General features: G+C 44.1%; 1 protein-coding gene across 1 annotated transcript in view; it reads right to left on the reverse strand.

Moving 5' to 3' along the window:
* Window positions 1-10,421, reverse strand: part of TCAIM (T cell activation inhibitor, mitochondrial) — an 84,967-nt gene extending 74,546 nt beyond the window's left edge. The window contains exons 1-2 of the mRNA XM_073630303.1: window positions 10,295-10,421; window positions 2,116-2,189 (exon numbers count right to left, since the gene is read on the reverse strand). Coding sequence (XP_073486404.1) covers window positions 2,116-2,144 — 29 coding nt within the window. The 5' untranslated portion in view covers window positions 2,145-2,189; window positions 10,295-10,421. The remainder of the gene's footprint in view (window positions 1-2,115; window positions 2,190-10,294) is intronic.
* Window positions 10,422-15,399: the final 4,978 nt, after the last annotated feature.

Below are 15,399 nucleotides of genomic sequence, written 5' to 3' on the forward strand. Positions count from 1 at the left end.
GACCTATTTCATTGTTTTTACTAGTATATTTTTTATTTCACTTTTTTATCTCAACACATATCCTAACATAGGTTTAATTCAGATAATTCTTTTTAGTTTGCTGGTATATGTTCTTAGTTGATTGTTTTGTTCTGACGAGACATACATTGCACCTTTTTGTGTTTCTATTTTGCACATAATTAACTCATTTTTTTGTTTGGGTTGCGCATCTATTTTCTCACATTTCCTATACTTCCAAGCTGAATATTCAATTTTTTTTTAGATTGCAGCACCGTCACTTTAATACTAACACCTACTGCATTTATATTTACATATATAATTTCATATATTTTTTTCATTAGTACTCACTGGCGGTAGCGCGGATTGCCCACGTTACTCATTTGTAATTATTGTTTGATTTGTATAATTAGTCAAATGGGAGACACCTGTCAAGCCCTTTTTCTTGTATCTATTTTAATGGTTTTGATCAACAGTGGTTCACACATGGCTTGAGAAAGAGCATAGTATTGCTTGAAACTGTACAGGTGCATGAACTTTTTTGTATGTATACCCATGGATGTTTGAAGTAAAAGAACAGCACCAAACTATTACCAGACCAGACCCATTACCAGACCAGACCCGAACCGTTACCAGGCCAGAACAGAACCATTACCAGACCAGAACCGAACCATTACCAGACCAGAACCGAACCATTACCAGACCAGAACCGAACCATTACCAGAACCGAACCATTACCAGACCAGAACCGAACCATTACCAGACCAGCACAGAACCGAACCATTACCAGACCAGCACAGAACCGAACCATTACCAGACCAGCACAGAACCGAACCATTACCAGACCAGCACAGAACCGAACCATTACCAGACCAGCACAGAACCGAACCATTACCAGACCAGCACAGAACCGAACCATTACCAGAACAGAACCATTACCAGAACCATTACCAGAACCATTACCAGAACCATTACCATAACCATTACCATAACAGAACCATTACAGAACAGAACCATTACCATTGCCAGGACAGAACCATTACAGAACAGAGCCATAACCATTGCCAGAACAGAACCATAACCATTGCCAGAACAGAACCATAACCATTGCCAGAACAGAACCATAACCATTGCCAGAACAGAACCATAACCATTGCCAGAACAGAACCATAACCATTAACACAACACAACATAACACAGAACAACAACAACACATCACAAACATAACCATCACTATAACAGAACAGAACATAACCATCATCATAACATAACCATTGCCATAAAATAATCATTATCAGAACCACAAACATAACAATTAACATAACCATTACCACAACCATAACCATTTTTTCTCTACTTCTGCTAATACAACCAGGTCTTTTCCCTCCTCCGCTCATGATTGCATCACATACTAGCACATTATGTGAAACTTACCTGCAAACGAAGCCCTCCACCGATGCGTTGTCATGGCTGGAGGCCACATCCAGCTTTACCCGTCTTCCGTCTGGGTCCGCGGTCTCCGGCTGCTTGACTGACCGGAGCCATGTGATGTCACTCCCACGCATGCGTGGGGGAGCCACCACTTGCGGCACAGGAATCTGAAGGAAAGGCACGGGTGCCCGTTCCTTCAGGAGCGCATGCAGCCGATGATGTCATCGGCTGCATATATAGTAATATCTCCTAAATGGTACACGTGTAGGAGATATTTAAAGGACCTATAGGTCAGCCTTATTATAGGCTTACCTATAGGTACAATTAATGGATCAGAGTTTACAATCACTTTAACCTATAGCTGCAGGAATTAGTGTTATTTTATCTGCCTGGAGTTCAGCTTTTAGCATCAGTGACATGGGTCCACTGAAGAGCTGTAGGAGATTGGGAACACTCCTTTTTATTCCCCAGTCCAAGAATTTCTATTTTTTTTTCTTGAGAATTCCCTCTACAATGAAGCAACAAAATAATGTAATTGTATATTTAGAGATCAGAATACAGTGAGTGTATAGTTAAACATGGTTTATTTCTACAGTCACCTTCAGGTCAGCAATGTGTCACTCTATGTGATTTTCAAGACAGGCCTCTATGAAATATGAATGATTGAGGTCAGCTTTGAGTTCTTACCTCTTTGTGGCTTTGCAACCACCAAACATGTCAGTTTCACAGTGTAACTCAGCATGCAGAAATCAAAGAAGAACCTTAAACAAAAGAAAACAGAAAATGTGAGCAAGCATCTGGAGACACAGGAGCTTTTTGTGCACAGCAGCTCTATACATTGCACTGCAGTGGGTGGCAATTCTTCAGCGCTGCTGAAACTAATGTAGAAAGCCTAGCATAAAATTACTGTCCTGGGGATAAAGGATAACTGCACACAGAATATCTCCTTACTCCGGCTGAATTTTTAACAGGGCAACCTGAAAAACCAAATATATCTACGATGTTATGTGTGGTGAGGTTTTAAAGATAATGACCATTTTTTGTTTACATATTTTTGCATCCGACACATTCCTTGGGTTTTGAATGCCGGGTCCCACACCATGTGCTGTGGTTAAAGTGTTTGTTACCCCAATGTTTCATATTTCTGATATGTGCCTGTTGTACCATGTACTTGTATGAAAACATATCCTGTTGTCTTTGTATGAACTAGAAGGACTTGTGCTTTTTTCATCAAGAATATGTATTGCTTCCTTTGTGTGAAATCCCTGGTGTTCCTGCCAGTCCCCTCTGTTTTCTTATTAAAAACTGACCACATAAGGCATGAAAGCACAGCTTGGTCAGTTCTCTAGCTATGCTGGGAACTCAGTGTGCTCTCCTCCAATGATCAGACTTCTCCTGACACCCACCTGCACAGCCTTTGACTGGGAAGATCCGTGTACTGTTGCTTTCCCTGCTACAGCTCTTATGCAGCTGGGAACAGAGGGAATGTGATCACTTACAAAAAAAAGGGAACTAAAATGTATTTATGTTTTTTATATCTATACAAAAATGTTTTGCCTCTCATTTCTATTTTAAACAGAATAAGTTGTTTCAGAAGGTGATCATTTACAACATGGATCCTCAAACTATGGCCCCCCAGCTGTTGCAGAACTACACTTCCCATGAGGCATTGTAAAACTCTGACATTCACAGACATGACTAGGCATGATGGGAAATGAAGTTCCTGAACAACTGGAGAGCCGCAGTTTGAAGACCCCTGATTTACAATCACTTTAAAGCAGCCAGTCTCATATCACAACACTGACATGGACAGGGGACAGGGGATGGAACCAAAGCACATAGAAGGGGACCAGGAGTATGACACTCCTAGTAGTGTCTAGTCAAGACAGCAGAAGTTGGTGGAGTGGGCAGTGGGAAGTAAATATGAAGGCAAGATAAGGGCAAATATAACCCCCACCTTTTTTTTTTGCAGTAGAAGTTAATTGCCTGCTAGTACCAGTTTGCACACTGGCAGTGCTGTGCACCTGAACCTCAGCTTTCCCACCTCCAGCCAAATTCTCAGCTCAACGGCCCCACTGCTCAGCTGCCTAAGCAACAGCTTTAGCTCCAAGCAGTCCAGGCATCCGAGCCACAGTTCCTGAGCCTTCAGCACCACAGGCTGCAACAACACCTGGAGCTTTAGCCCTAGGCAGCCCGCAGCACCATAGGGAGCCGGTCACATTCTCCTGCTATGCGAATTAGATGTGCGGAAACGCACATCTAATTCGCATAGGTGTGAACCCGGGCTAAAGCAAGCAGTGGAACTATTCCAGTGGCTTAGGCCAGCTATACATGGTCCGAACCCTGCTGAAACGGCCGAGATTCAATCCGTTAATGGGCAGGCTGACTGTATTAAGTTAAATCGATCAACTTGGGTACAACCAGCCTGCAGGATTCTCTTGTGATTATTGCTAGCTTCTGCTATAGCCGCTAGCAATAATCACTGTCTTCTCCCGGTGGTGACGGCTTCCCCCACCCGCCCCCGCTGGGAGAGGACAATTGCTGATTCCCCTGTCAACACTGTCTGTGACAGAAATACCCTTGAAGTGGAAGTAAACCCTCCAATCATTTTCAGCCAAGGAAGCTGCCATCTTGGCCTCTGGTTAACCACTTTAATACTGGGAACTTTCACCCCTTCCTGGCCAGGCCAATTTTCAGCTTTCGGTGTTGTCGCACTTTGACAATTGCGCGGTCATGCAACACTATACCCATATGAAATTTTTATCATTTTCTTTCCCACAAAAAGAGCTTTCTTTTGGTGGTACAGTACCTGCCCGCGAGAATGCGTTTTGGAGAGAGGGTACTGTACATCTGCAATAGAGAAGGCACATTTTCCAATTGCAGCGAGCGTGGGAAGGAATTCCCCTCCAAGACCATACCAGGCCCTTAGGTCTGGTATGGACTTTAAGGGGAACCCCTATGCCGAAAAAACGGCGTGGGGGTCCCCCCAAAATCCATACCAGACCCTTATCCGAGCACGCAGCCTGGCCGGTCAGGAAAGGGGGTGGGGATGAGCGAGCGCCCCCCCCTCCCTCCTGAACCGTACCAGGCCGCATGCCCTCAACATGGGGGGGTGGGTGCCCTGCGGCCCCCCCACCCCAAAGCACCTTGTCCCCATGTTGATGAGGACAAGGACCTCTTCCCGACAACCCTGGCCATTGGTTGTCGGGGTCTGCGGGCGGGGGGCTTATCAGAATCCGGGAGCCCCCTTTAACAAGGGGTCCCCCAGATCCCGGCCACCCACACTATTTGAATGAGTATGGGGGTACATCGAACCCCTATCCATTCACCTGGGGGAAAAAAAGTGTTGATAAAAAAAAAAAAAAAAACAGACAGGCTTTTAAAGTAATTTATTAGTAGGCAGCCCCGGGGGTCTCTTCCGATTTCGGGGGTCTCTTCCGACTCCTCCGCTCTCTTCTCCTGCTCTCCGGTTCTTCTGCCGGGCTCCTCCGCTATCTTCTGCTCTTTTGCCACTCTTTTGCTAGCGTTGGCCCGGTCTTCTCCATCGTCTTCTTCCGATGTTGATACGGAGGAGTCGGAAGAGACACCCCGGAGCTGCCTAATAAATTACTTTAAAAACCTGTCTAGTGTGTTTTTTTATTGACACTTTTTCCCCCAGGTGAATGGGTAGCAGTACAATGTACCCCCATACTCGTTCACATAGGGTGGGGGGCCGGGATCTGGGGGTCCCCTTATTAAAGGGGGCTCCCAGATTCTGATAAGCCCCCAGCCCGCAGACCCCGACAACCAACGGCCAGGGTTGTCAGGAAGAGGCCCTGGTGCTCATCAACATGGGGACAAGGTGCTTTGGGGTGGGGGGGCCGCAGGGCGCCCCCCTTCCCCAAAGCACCCACCCCCCATGTTGAGGGCATGCGGCCTGGTACGGTTCAGGAGGGGGGGGGGGGGGGCGCTCGCTCGTCCCCACCCCCTTTCCTGACCGGCCGTGCTGCGTGCTCGGATAAGGGTCTGGTATGGATTTTGGGGGGTACCCCTAAGCCGTTTTTTCGGCGTAGGGGGTTCCCCTTAATATCCATACCAGACCTAAGGGCCTGGTTTGCTCCTGGAGGGGAACCCATGCCGGTTTTTAATCTAAAATTTGGCATGGAGTTCCCCCTCATGATTCATACCAAACACATGTCAGCAATGCTTGTCGCTCATTGGGAAAGGAAGAAAACACATTTTTCCCTTTCCCGATGAGCGAGCCAGCTTGGCGCTGGCTCCCGTGACGGGGCTTGCAAGGTGTCAATCTCGCCGATAACAACGGCGAGATTGATACAATATCGCAGTCACCTACTGTATTTTATCACCACTGGGTTTTTTTTATTTGTTGCTAAACAAAAAAAAAAAAAAAAAAAAAGAAGAAGACCGATAACTTTGGAAAAAAAAAAAAAAAAAAAAGGTTTCTTCGGTTTGGTTATAAAATTTTGTAGATAAAATGTTTCCTTCACTGACGGGCACTCATATGCAGCACTGATAGGTGGCACTGATGGGCATCCCAGGTGGGCACTGCTGATGGGTCAGCACTGATAATCAATGTGCTGATTATCAGGGGAGACCCCACTATCAGGAGAGCCCCTGATCGGCTCTCCGCTACAGTTTTGGGCCATACTTCTATTTAAAATTTTTACATGACTGTAAGGGCTCATTCACACTTAAGTTGCTCTCCGAAGAGTGATCTGGGTTTTATAACCCCCTCCAACTGCTAGTGTGAACGAGCCCTAGGAAATTTTATACATTTTTTGGCTATATGTCATGTCACTAGAACACTTTTTTCAAAAACATATTGTAAAACACCTATTTTCTGTTACTATGCAGAAGGTGCCCCTTTACACCCTTCAATGATATTTATTGCCATCTGCTGTATCAACTTCTGTCCCCATCTATCCATATTAAACTTTACTGCAGAAGTCTCAACAACAGAAAAATAAAATACAGCATGTTAATTAAATTTAAAAAAAAAATATGCTTCAGTGAGTTTTTTTTTCCTTTTATAGAAACTACTAATCTAGAACACAGGACAAGGAAACCACCAATAAATATAATTTTATAGTATGCAAATAAAGCTTGCACCTACGAAGTCCAAGAAACCAATGAGTCACAGATGATTTGCACAAAAAAAAAAAAAAAAAGAAGCATTGTTTAAGACAATATAGATTGTAAGTATCATACTGGTAACAAATTATATTAGGATGGTTAGAGATTAACCCTTTCGCTGCCAGAGCCATTTTTTGCATTTTTCCCCACACATGTAAAAAAAAAAAAAATTTAGGCCTGAAGATTACATAAAACCACCAAACATTATATGTTTTCTGAAAGCAGACCCCCTAGAAAATAAAATAGTGGTACTTCCAATTTTTTATGTCATACGATATTACCGCAAAGGTCTAGGAAATGCAAAGTTTCAGTAAAAACAAACTAAAAAGTGAATTTTAGGGCAAACAAACGCAATAAACTACCAAATTATTAAAAATATAAAGGACAAGGTTGTATAGAGTAAAAAGATACCCAACATGTCAAACCTTAAATTTGCGCCTGTGAAATGGCGACAAACTTTAGTACCCTATAGTTACTATGGGTGACGCTTTGAAAGCCTATAGGTCATCAGTTTAGTGTTACGGAGGAGTTTGTATATGTGGGGGGTCTCAAAGTTTTATTTTGGGGGGGGGGGGACGACTTTATGTGCTTGGGTGTAACTTTATTTTTTTGCAAAAACAAAAAAAATAATTCTCTTTAGATCAGAGATCACATCAGATTCTCTTTGAGACATGCAGGGTCTAAAAGATTCTGCATGTCTCCTCTGGGCTCCACTGAATGCAATTTAATGCACATCACATTGCAATACATCCCTTCCCGGCTATGCTAGCCAGGGGTACTGACCCGGGAGTGAAATCATAGACGTCACTTTCCGGGTCACAGCAAGAAGGGGAGAAGAGTGGATATGTGTTGGCTCTTTCCCTCCCCTCCAAGCTCGGAGCCCGGAATACATGGCAGGGATGTGCGGGGGGGGGGTTGGGGGTGAGAGGTGCTGGTACTGGGGTGTGTGGAGGCAATCTGAGTGTGTGGAGGCAGGAGTCTGCCTGTCAGTTTTAACCCTGGTTCACATTGATGCGATTTGGCATGCATTCGCGGCGCTGCACCAATTTCCAAAAGTAGATTCTGTACTGGGAATTTTGGGGTGCGATATTCATTGACATCTGTGCAGAAACACATAATGCACAGATGTCTCTGAAATCGCTCCCGAGTTCAGCTGAACTCGCACAATTTAATTCCCGCAGTCAGTGTGAACCAGGGCTTACACACAATACCGGTGGCTGCAGGCACCGGATTGTTTGTGAACCCCCCTTCTGTCAGGTCTATACGAAGTACAGACCTGGCAGTGAAAGGGTTAAGGCTTGGTTTACAACTGTGTGTGTGTGGCTGTGGGTGCAGGAATCGCAGCGATTCACGTACCCACATGCAGTGAAAACGAGCTGCTCTGAGAAAATGCACAGGGCTGTAATTGATTCTCAATGGCACCCCCACACATGTAAAATCACAGTGCGTGTGCAGGAACTGCAGGGAAATCGCATGGTCAAAATGACCATGCAGTTTTCCTGTGGGCTGTGTTTTGAAAAAGGTGCATTCATCTTTTTCTGCAGGAAATGCAGGCACGGCAGCCCGTTGAAATGAATAGGCTGTCGTGCCTGTGCAAATGCGTCCCGCAGAAACGCACAGATGTGACCCTAGGGTCAAGTGTATCTAATGCACAGTCACATTTAGTGGATACAGGATTGTGGCTTATGCGTGGCGTATAAAATTAAAAAAATGTAAAATCAATGGCTTGCATCATGGTGAGAATTAAAAAATGCCTAAAAAAATTCTGTACAAGCCCAAACATGACTGGTTCTCAATAAAGCTACAACCACAGTTTAACCCCCTCCTTCCTCCAGTTAACTTCTGAATATGCCTTTGACTCTGAAAACAGACTGACAGACTGGAAAATGTATCATAGGCTGCTTTGCACAAGAGATTCGGATAGACATAACGTAACTTAATAATGTAATGGAGTGAATAGGAAACCACAACATTTCCACACAGTATTACTGAAACACTTATTAGTTAGAAATCTTTTTTAGTAGTATTTATCAGCTATATGTGTGAGAATTTGAAGTAGAACTATAGACAAAACTTTTGTTTAATTTTGGATATAGTAAGGGAGGGCTATAATCCCTGTAAGGTTTTGCCATCTGTATCTCATTGCGGAGATTTCGCTTCACATTGTATCCCATAGCTAAAACAGGAAGTGAAAAGAAATTCCTTTAAAGTGAGGGAAATTCAGGTGTGTCACCAGAACTAATGTCCCAATTTGCAGATTTTCCCTCTATTATTGTTCTGGGACAACCCAAAATGTCTTTCACTTTTAGTGAGAACGGTAAACAGGATTAATAGAGAGGGGAATCAGTGCAAACAAGAATAGAAACCTTCAGGGGTTCTAATCCCTTTCCACTAATCGAAAAGTTATAAATAAAAAGTTTTGCCTTTAGTTACACTTTAAATTGAACATGCAACAAATACATAAAGCTGGCCCAGCCTGCTTTTCAGATCACACATTCAACACATTGTGGGTTATTTATTAAAGGCAAATACACTTTGCACTACAAGAAATTGCACTGAAAGTACACTTGGAAGTGCAGTCGCTGTAAATCTGAGGGGTAGATCTGAAATGAGGGGAAGCTCTGCTGATTTTATCATCCAATCATGTGCAAACTAAAATGCTGTTTTCTTATTTTCCTTGAATGTCCCCCTCAGATCTACAGTCACTGCACTCTGCACTTGTAGTGCAAAGTGGATTTGCCTTTCGTAAACAACCCCCATTGTGTACTAAAAAAAAATTCCCTCTAGTACAACCGATGACGCGAGATATGTGAGATTATAGCCAGTGTCACTAGAAGGAAGAGGGCCATGCACACTTCAGCTCTGCTCCTTGCTGTCACATTTGTTTCTTCACACTGAACGCATGCCACAGCCAAGGACATTGCAATGTTTAACAGACCAACACGTCCTACACAGAAATGAAGGACACAAAGATTTAATAGCTAACAGCACTCACATCTAAGCGTCATATATATAAAAAAAAAAAAAAAAATTATATATATATATATATATATATATATATATATATATATATATATATATTAAACAGGGTTATGATTACCTGCTCTGTGCAATAGAATTGCACAGAGTGGCCCCGAATCTCCTCTTCTTGTGTCCTCCACCAGCGATCCTGGCTCCCCCATAGGAATCCACATGCAATGGGAGCACTTGTGCGGGCTCGATCCTAGAGAGGAGAAGGAGAGAAGCGAGGCTCCGGGCTCCAGCATCGCTGGACAGGTGAGTGTCTGTTTATTAAAGGTCAGCAGCTACACTTTTTGTAACTGCTGACTTTTAAATGGATTGAACTCCGCTTTAAGTTCAATTTAAAAACTAAAATGTTAAGGTATACAATTTAAAAAAAAAAAAAAAAAAAAAAAAATGAAAAGCCCCCATCCCTCTGATGTGGTACAGTACAGAGCGGGGCTCCTATGGGGATGGAGAGGTACAGGGGGAACCTATAGAATGGGGTGTGTATCAACGTGGCCGGGGGGACCCTTTTCAAATGCAAACACAGAGGAGGAATTATTTTATAGAAAACCAGCAAAGTTATATTATCTGTTTTATGAAAAAATTGACTTATTTCCAATTTTGGCACCCCCCAGTTTGTGTTCCCCTTTACACCTCATACATAACTATAATAATAGTATTTCATCATCTGTGTACGGTCAGCCCTCCTCTCTGTAAAGCACATTACCTTCTGTCACCATTGTGTGACATCCATGACAGTCCTGGCTCTCCTCCTCAGTGTGTCTCTGATCTCCCACACACGGCTTCCTGCTGCTCTGACAACACGCCCACGTGATCCGTTTCTCCTCCAATCCCGGGGCGCATAGCGGCACGCCTCTTTGTGTACAATGTTTCGATAAAACTTTATTTAGATAAAAGCAATCACTGCATCACTTACGATGCATGGATACGTAGGAAAAACACAGACTGTGAATGATGACAGCTCCTCTCACCGATCCAACACATTTCATACAAGTTATTGTGAGGATCCTACATACCTCACCATGTACTATTAACCTCTTTATGTAATTTGAGGCACAGGCCAATAAAAAAAAATAAATTAAAGTGGAACTTCGGCCATTTATAAAAAGAAAATTAGGAGTCAGTAGCTATAAATACAGCATAGCTCCAAACGGTCCCTGATTTTGAGGGACTGTCCCTGATGTGGAACAAAGGGGGTTATTTATTAAAGGAAAAGCCACTTTGCACTGAAAGTGCAGTCGCTGTAGATCCGAGGGGGACATGCAAGGAAATTTTAAAAAAAAGCATTTTAGCTTGCACATGATTGTATGATAAAATCAGCAGAGCTTCCCCTCATTTCAGATCTTCCCCTCAGATCTACTGTGAACTGCACTTCTCTGCAGTGCACTTGTAGTGCAAAGTGGATTTGCCTTTCGTAAATAACCCCCAAAGTCCCTCTGTCCCTCTTTCCTCCTCATTTGTCCCTAATTTTGATCTGATCTATATAGTTTTATATAAATTCCACTATTTATCTTTCAAAAAGTGTTTCCCAGTGCTAAACCTGTCATCCAATTTCTAAATTGCTGCATTTGTAAATGTCAAAAGCCAATATAAAGGAATAGAAGTGGTAAAAAAAAAAAAAAAAAAACACTTGTGGGTTTAACAAATCATTTTTTTCAGATTTCTCTTTTAAGGGGGCGTGGCAGGGGGTGTGTCCTATGCCTACATACGTTTGCTAATAGCATACCTCCCAACATTTTGAGATGGGAATGAGGGACGCCTACTAGCAAATGTATGTAGGCATAGGACATGCCCCCTGCCACACCCCCTTAAAGGAGAATTAACCAAAAAAAAAAAAAAAACGGTTAATTAAAACCACTACTATTCCTTTATTTTGGCTTTAAAAATTTACAAATGCAGCCATTTAGAATTTGGATGAAAGGTTTAGCACTGGGAAACACTTTTTGAAAGATGAAAAGTGCATTTTATATACAACTATATGGATAAGACCAAAATGAGGGATAAATGAGGGGGGAAGAGGGGCAGAGGGACATTGCTTCAAATCAGGAAGCATCCCTTGAAACCAGGGACAGTTGGGAGCTATGGACACCTATTAGCAAAAGTATGTAGGCATAGGACACACTCCCTGCCACACACTCCTTAAAGCGGAGTTCCACCCAAAAGTGGAACCTCCGCTTATTTGCTTCATTCCCCCCTCCAGTGCCACATTCGGCACCTTTCAGGGCAGGGGAGGAAACAGGGACCTCTCCCAGGAGAAGGCGCCGCCCCTCGGAAGTTCAGTCCCCTCCTTCTTCCTCCGCCACCGGGCCAATTATAAAGCGCAGCCTGTTTCACGCATGCGCAGTAGGGAACTGGCTGTGAAGATGGTGGCGGCAGCACCCGACAGCCGATCCGAAAATCGGTTTGGGTGCTGACATTGCAGGTTCCCTGGACAGGTAAGCGTCCATATATTAAAAGTCAGCAGCTGCTGACTTTGAAATTTTTTTCCCCACAGGTGGAACTCTTCTTTAACCACTTAAGGACTGGAAGGATTTACCCCCTTAATGACCAGGCCATTTTTTGTGATACAGCACTGCGTTATTTTAACTGGTTGTGCGACGTTGTACCCAAACAAAATTGACATCCTTTTTTACCCACAAATAGAGCGGTGGTATTTGATCACCTCTGCGGTTTTTATTTTTTGCGCTATAAACAAAAAAAGACGGAGAATTTTGAAAAATAAACAATATTTTTTTAATTTTTGCTATAATAAATATCCCCCCAAAAAAGTAAAAAAAATAATTTCTTCAGTTTAGGCCAATATTTATTGTTCAACATATTTTTGGTAAAAAAAAAAAAAAAAAATCGCAATAAGCATATATATTGATTGGTTTGCGCAAAAGTTATAGCGTCTACAAAATAGGGGATAGATTTATGGCATTTTTAATATTGTTTTTTTTTTCTCTGTAGTACTAGTAATGACGGTGATCAGCGATTTTTAGCGGGACAGCGGCAGACAGATTAGACACTTTTTTGGGACCAGTGACATTATTACAGTGATCAGAGCTGAAAATAGCCACTGATCACTGTATAAATGACACGGGCAGGGAAGGGGTTAACACTAGGGGTCGATCAAGGTCTTAAGTGTGTCCTAGGAAGGTGTTTCTAACTGTGGGCGGAGTGGACTGACTGGGAGTAAAGAGAGATCGCTGTTCCTAATCACTAGGAAAGGACGATCACACTGTACTCCCCTGACAGAATGGGGATCTGCTTTGTTTACATTGGCAAATCCCCGTTCTGCCTCTCTGAAGAGCGAACGTAGGTGGCGGGCAGACATCACGATTGCCGGCCCTGTGCATCGGCTCTCCCTGCTGTGCAGCTGGCGCACGAGCGTGCCCACAGTGACACGTGCAGAAAATGACGTACGGGTACATTGTTTTGCGCAATAGGGCCTCCTTACTGCAGTATATATGCGGTGGGTGGTCCTTAAGTGGTTAAAGAAGAATTATACAAAAAGATGATTCATTAGACCCACAAGTCCTTTTTTTTTACCACTACTATTCCTTTATATATTGGCTTTTGGAATTTTTCAAATGCAGCAATTTAGAAATTGGATGAAAGGTTTAGCACTGGGAAACACTTTTTGAAAGATAAAAAGTGCATTTTAAATACAACTATATAGATCAGACCACAATGAGAGACAAATGAGGAGGAAAGAGGGACAGAGGGACTTTATTACAAATCAGGGACAGTTGGGAGCTAAGTAATGGGGTTAGCAGCCAGGGGCGTAACTACCACCATAGCGACCCATGCGGGCGCTATGGAGCCCGCAGCCGAGTGGGGCCCAGTGAGGATAAGAGCACCGCTGGCACAGTCTCCCAGCCAGGGGAAGAGAGAGGAGAGAAAGAGGCGAGCTGTCCGTATCAGCAGAGAGCGGAATTGCCCGATGTAAGAGCTTTCATTAGAACTTCTAGTGTTCCCGGGGCTCACGTCACATAGCTCCACCTTTTGGCCCGGTGCCTTTGATAGACAGAACGCCGATCCAATGCGGGACATGTAACGTCATCAAAGGCGTCGGGCCAAGAGGTGGGGCTATGTGACGATGAGCCCCGGGAAGACGGGAAATTCAAATGAAAGCTATTACAGCGGGCAATCCCGCTCTCTGCTGATCCGGGTGGCTTGCCTCTTCCTCTGCATAGGTGAGGCTGTATGGGGCACAGGCAGACCAGGCTGTATTGGGCACAGGCAACGCTGTATGGGGCACAGGTCACGCTGTATGGGGCACAGGACACGCTGTATGGGGCACAGGTCATGCTGTATGTGGCACAGGTCACGCTGTATGTGGCACAGGTCACGCTGCATTGACACTAGGGCAGCTGTGGGGGGGGGGGGGGGGGGCTGTTTGCAGGGGGGCCCCATACAACATTTTGCTATGGGGCCCTGCTATTTCTAGTTACGCCCCTGTTAGCAGCTACAGTATCATACCGCCCAACCTTTTGAGATGGGAATCAGGTGTTCCTCATTCCCATCTCAAAAGGTTGGGAGGTATGATACTGTAGCTGCTAACTTCTAATATACAGACACTTATCAGTCCAGGGATCCAGAGCTGCCTTCACCCAGGCTGGTTCTTCACCGGTCTTCGGGTCTCTGGCACCACCATTTTGGCTGTGGGAAGCCAGCTGTGACTTTCTGGTGTTTCACAGCTAACTTCCCACTGTGTATGTGCAAGACACGCTGCGCTTTTGGACAGGTCCTACAGTCTTCTGGGTACCTGCCAGGGTCGCTTCCAGTTTTAGGTGAAGTTCGGCCTTAGGGCTGGTACATACCATATGCAGTGTAGTGCTATTTTCTGCATCAAAAAAGCATGGAAAATAGGTATTATTGGTTCCCATTGCATAGTTCACATCAACACAGTGCATTCCAGTGCTTTTGAGTTCCATAAAAAAAAAGTACAACATGCTGCTTTTTCCTGGACAGAACTGTTCTAGAATGCAGTAAAAAGCACCAAAAAAGTGTTAAAAACACGCATGCAGAAATGCATCCAGAAAAGATCTGGAGGATGTTTTTGTTGTGTGAACTGGCATTCAAAGTAGAACCCAAGTTTTAATTTTAAAGCTCATCCCTCCTGTTTAAAAAAAAAAAAAGTCCCAGTATTTACCCTCTATTTGATCCAGAGCTGTCCCTGGCTTCTTCCTCGGTCCAGCTCCAGAGGTCCTCTTCATGGCAGGACAACGTTCTGTCACACTGCCCATTTCCTGTGAGCCCATCCTACTATTTACACACCCCACCAGGGGTTACATCATCACACAGACTGGTATCACAACTCCATAACTGAACACTGCTCACACATCATGAGAGTGTTTGCGTAGTCCTTGAAAAATGCACAAACTCCACCACCACCAGAAGGAGAAGAATCTGCTGTGACGTCATCGAACCAGCAAGAAGACAACAGGGAAAGAGGTGTGTATAGGGGTTAAAAAAAATATGGGGGGCAAGAAGCACATGGCTGGTGAACTAGCTGGTTTTGGGCATTTTTAGTGTGTGTGTGGGTGGGTGCCTAGTTTTGGTAGCTATCCACTCCCACTTCCAGTCGGAACGCCTAGGGCAGTGATGGCGAACCCTGGCACCCCCAGATGTTTTGGAACAACATTTCCCATGATGCTCCACTACACTGCAGAGTGCACGAGCATAAACCTTCCCTAAGGGGAAGGTTTATACGGACCTTTACAAGGTCTGTATATGAGGTTAACGGTGGAGGGGCACAAGTTGTTTGCTTATGAACACAGCATTCACAGAAGTGGATTTATGTTAAGGACTTCACATTTATTACTT

Source organism: Aquarana catesbeiana, linkage group LG05 (genome assembly GCF_042186555.1).
Source record: "Aquarana catesbeiana isolate 2022-GZ linkage group LG05, ASM4218655v1, whole genome shotgun sequence".
In the NCBI taxonomy this organism is placed as follows: Eukaryota; Metazoa; Chordata; class Amphibia; order Anura; family Ranidae; genus Aquarana; species Aquarana catesbeiana.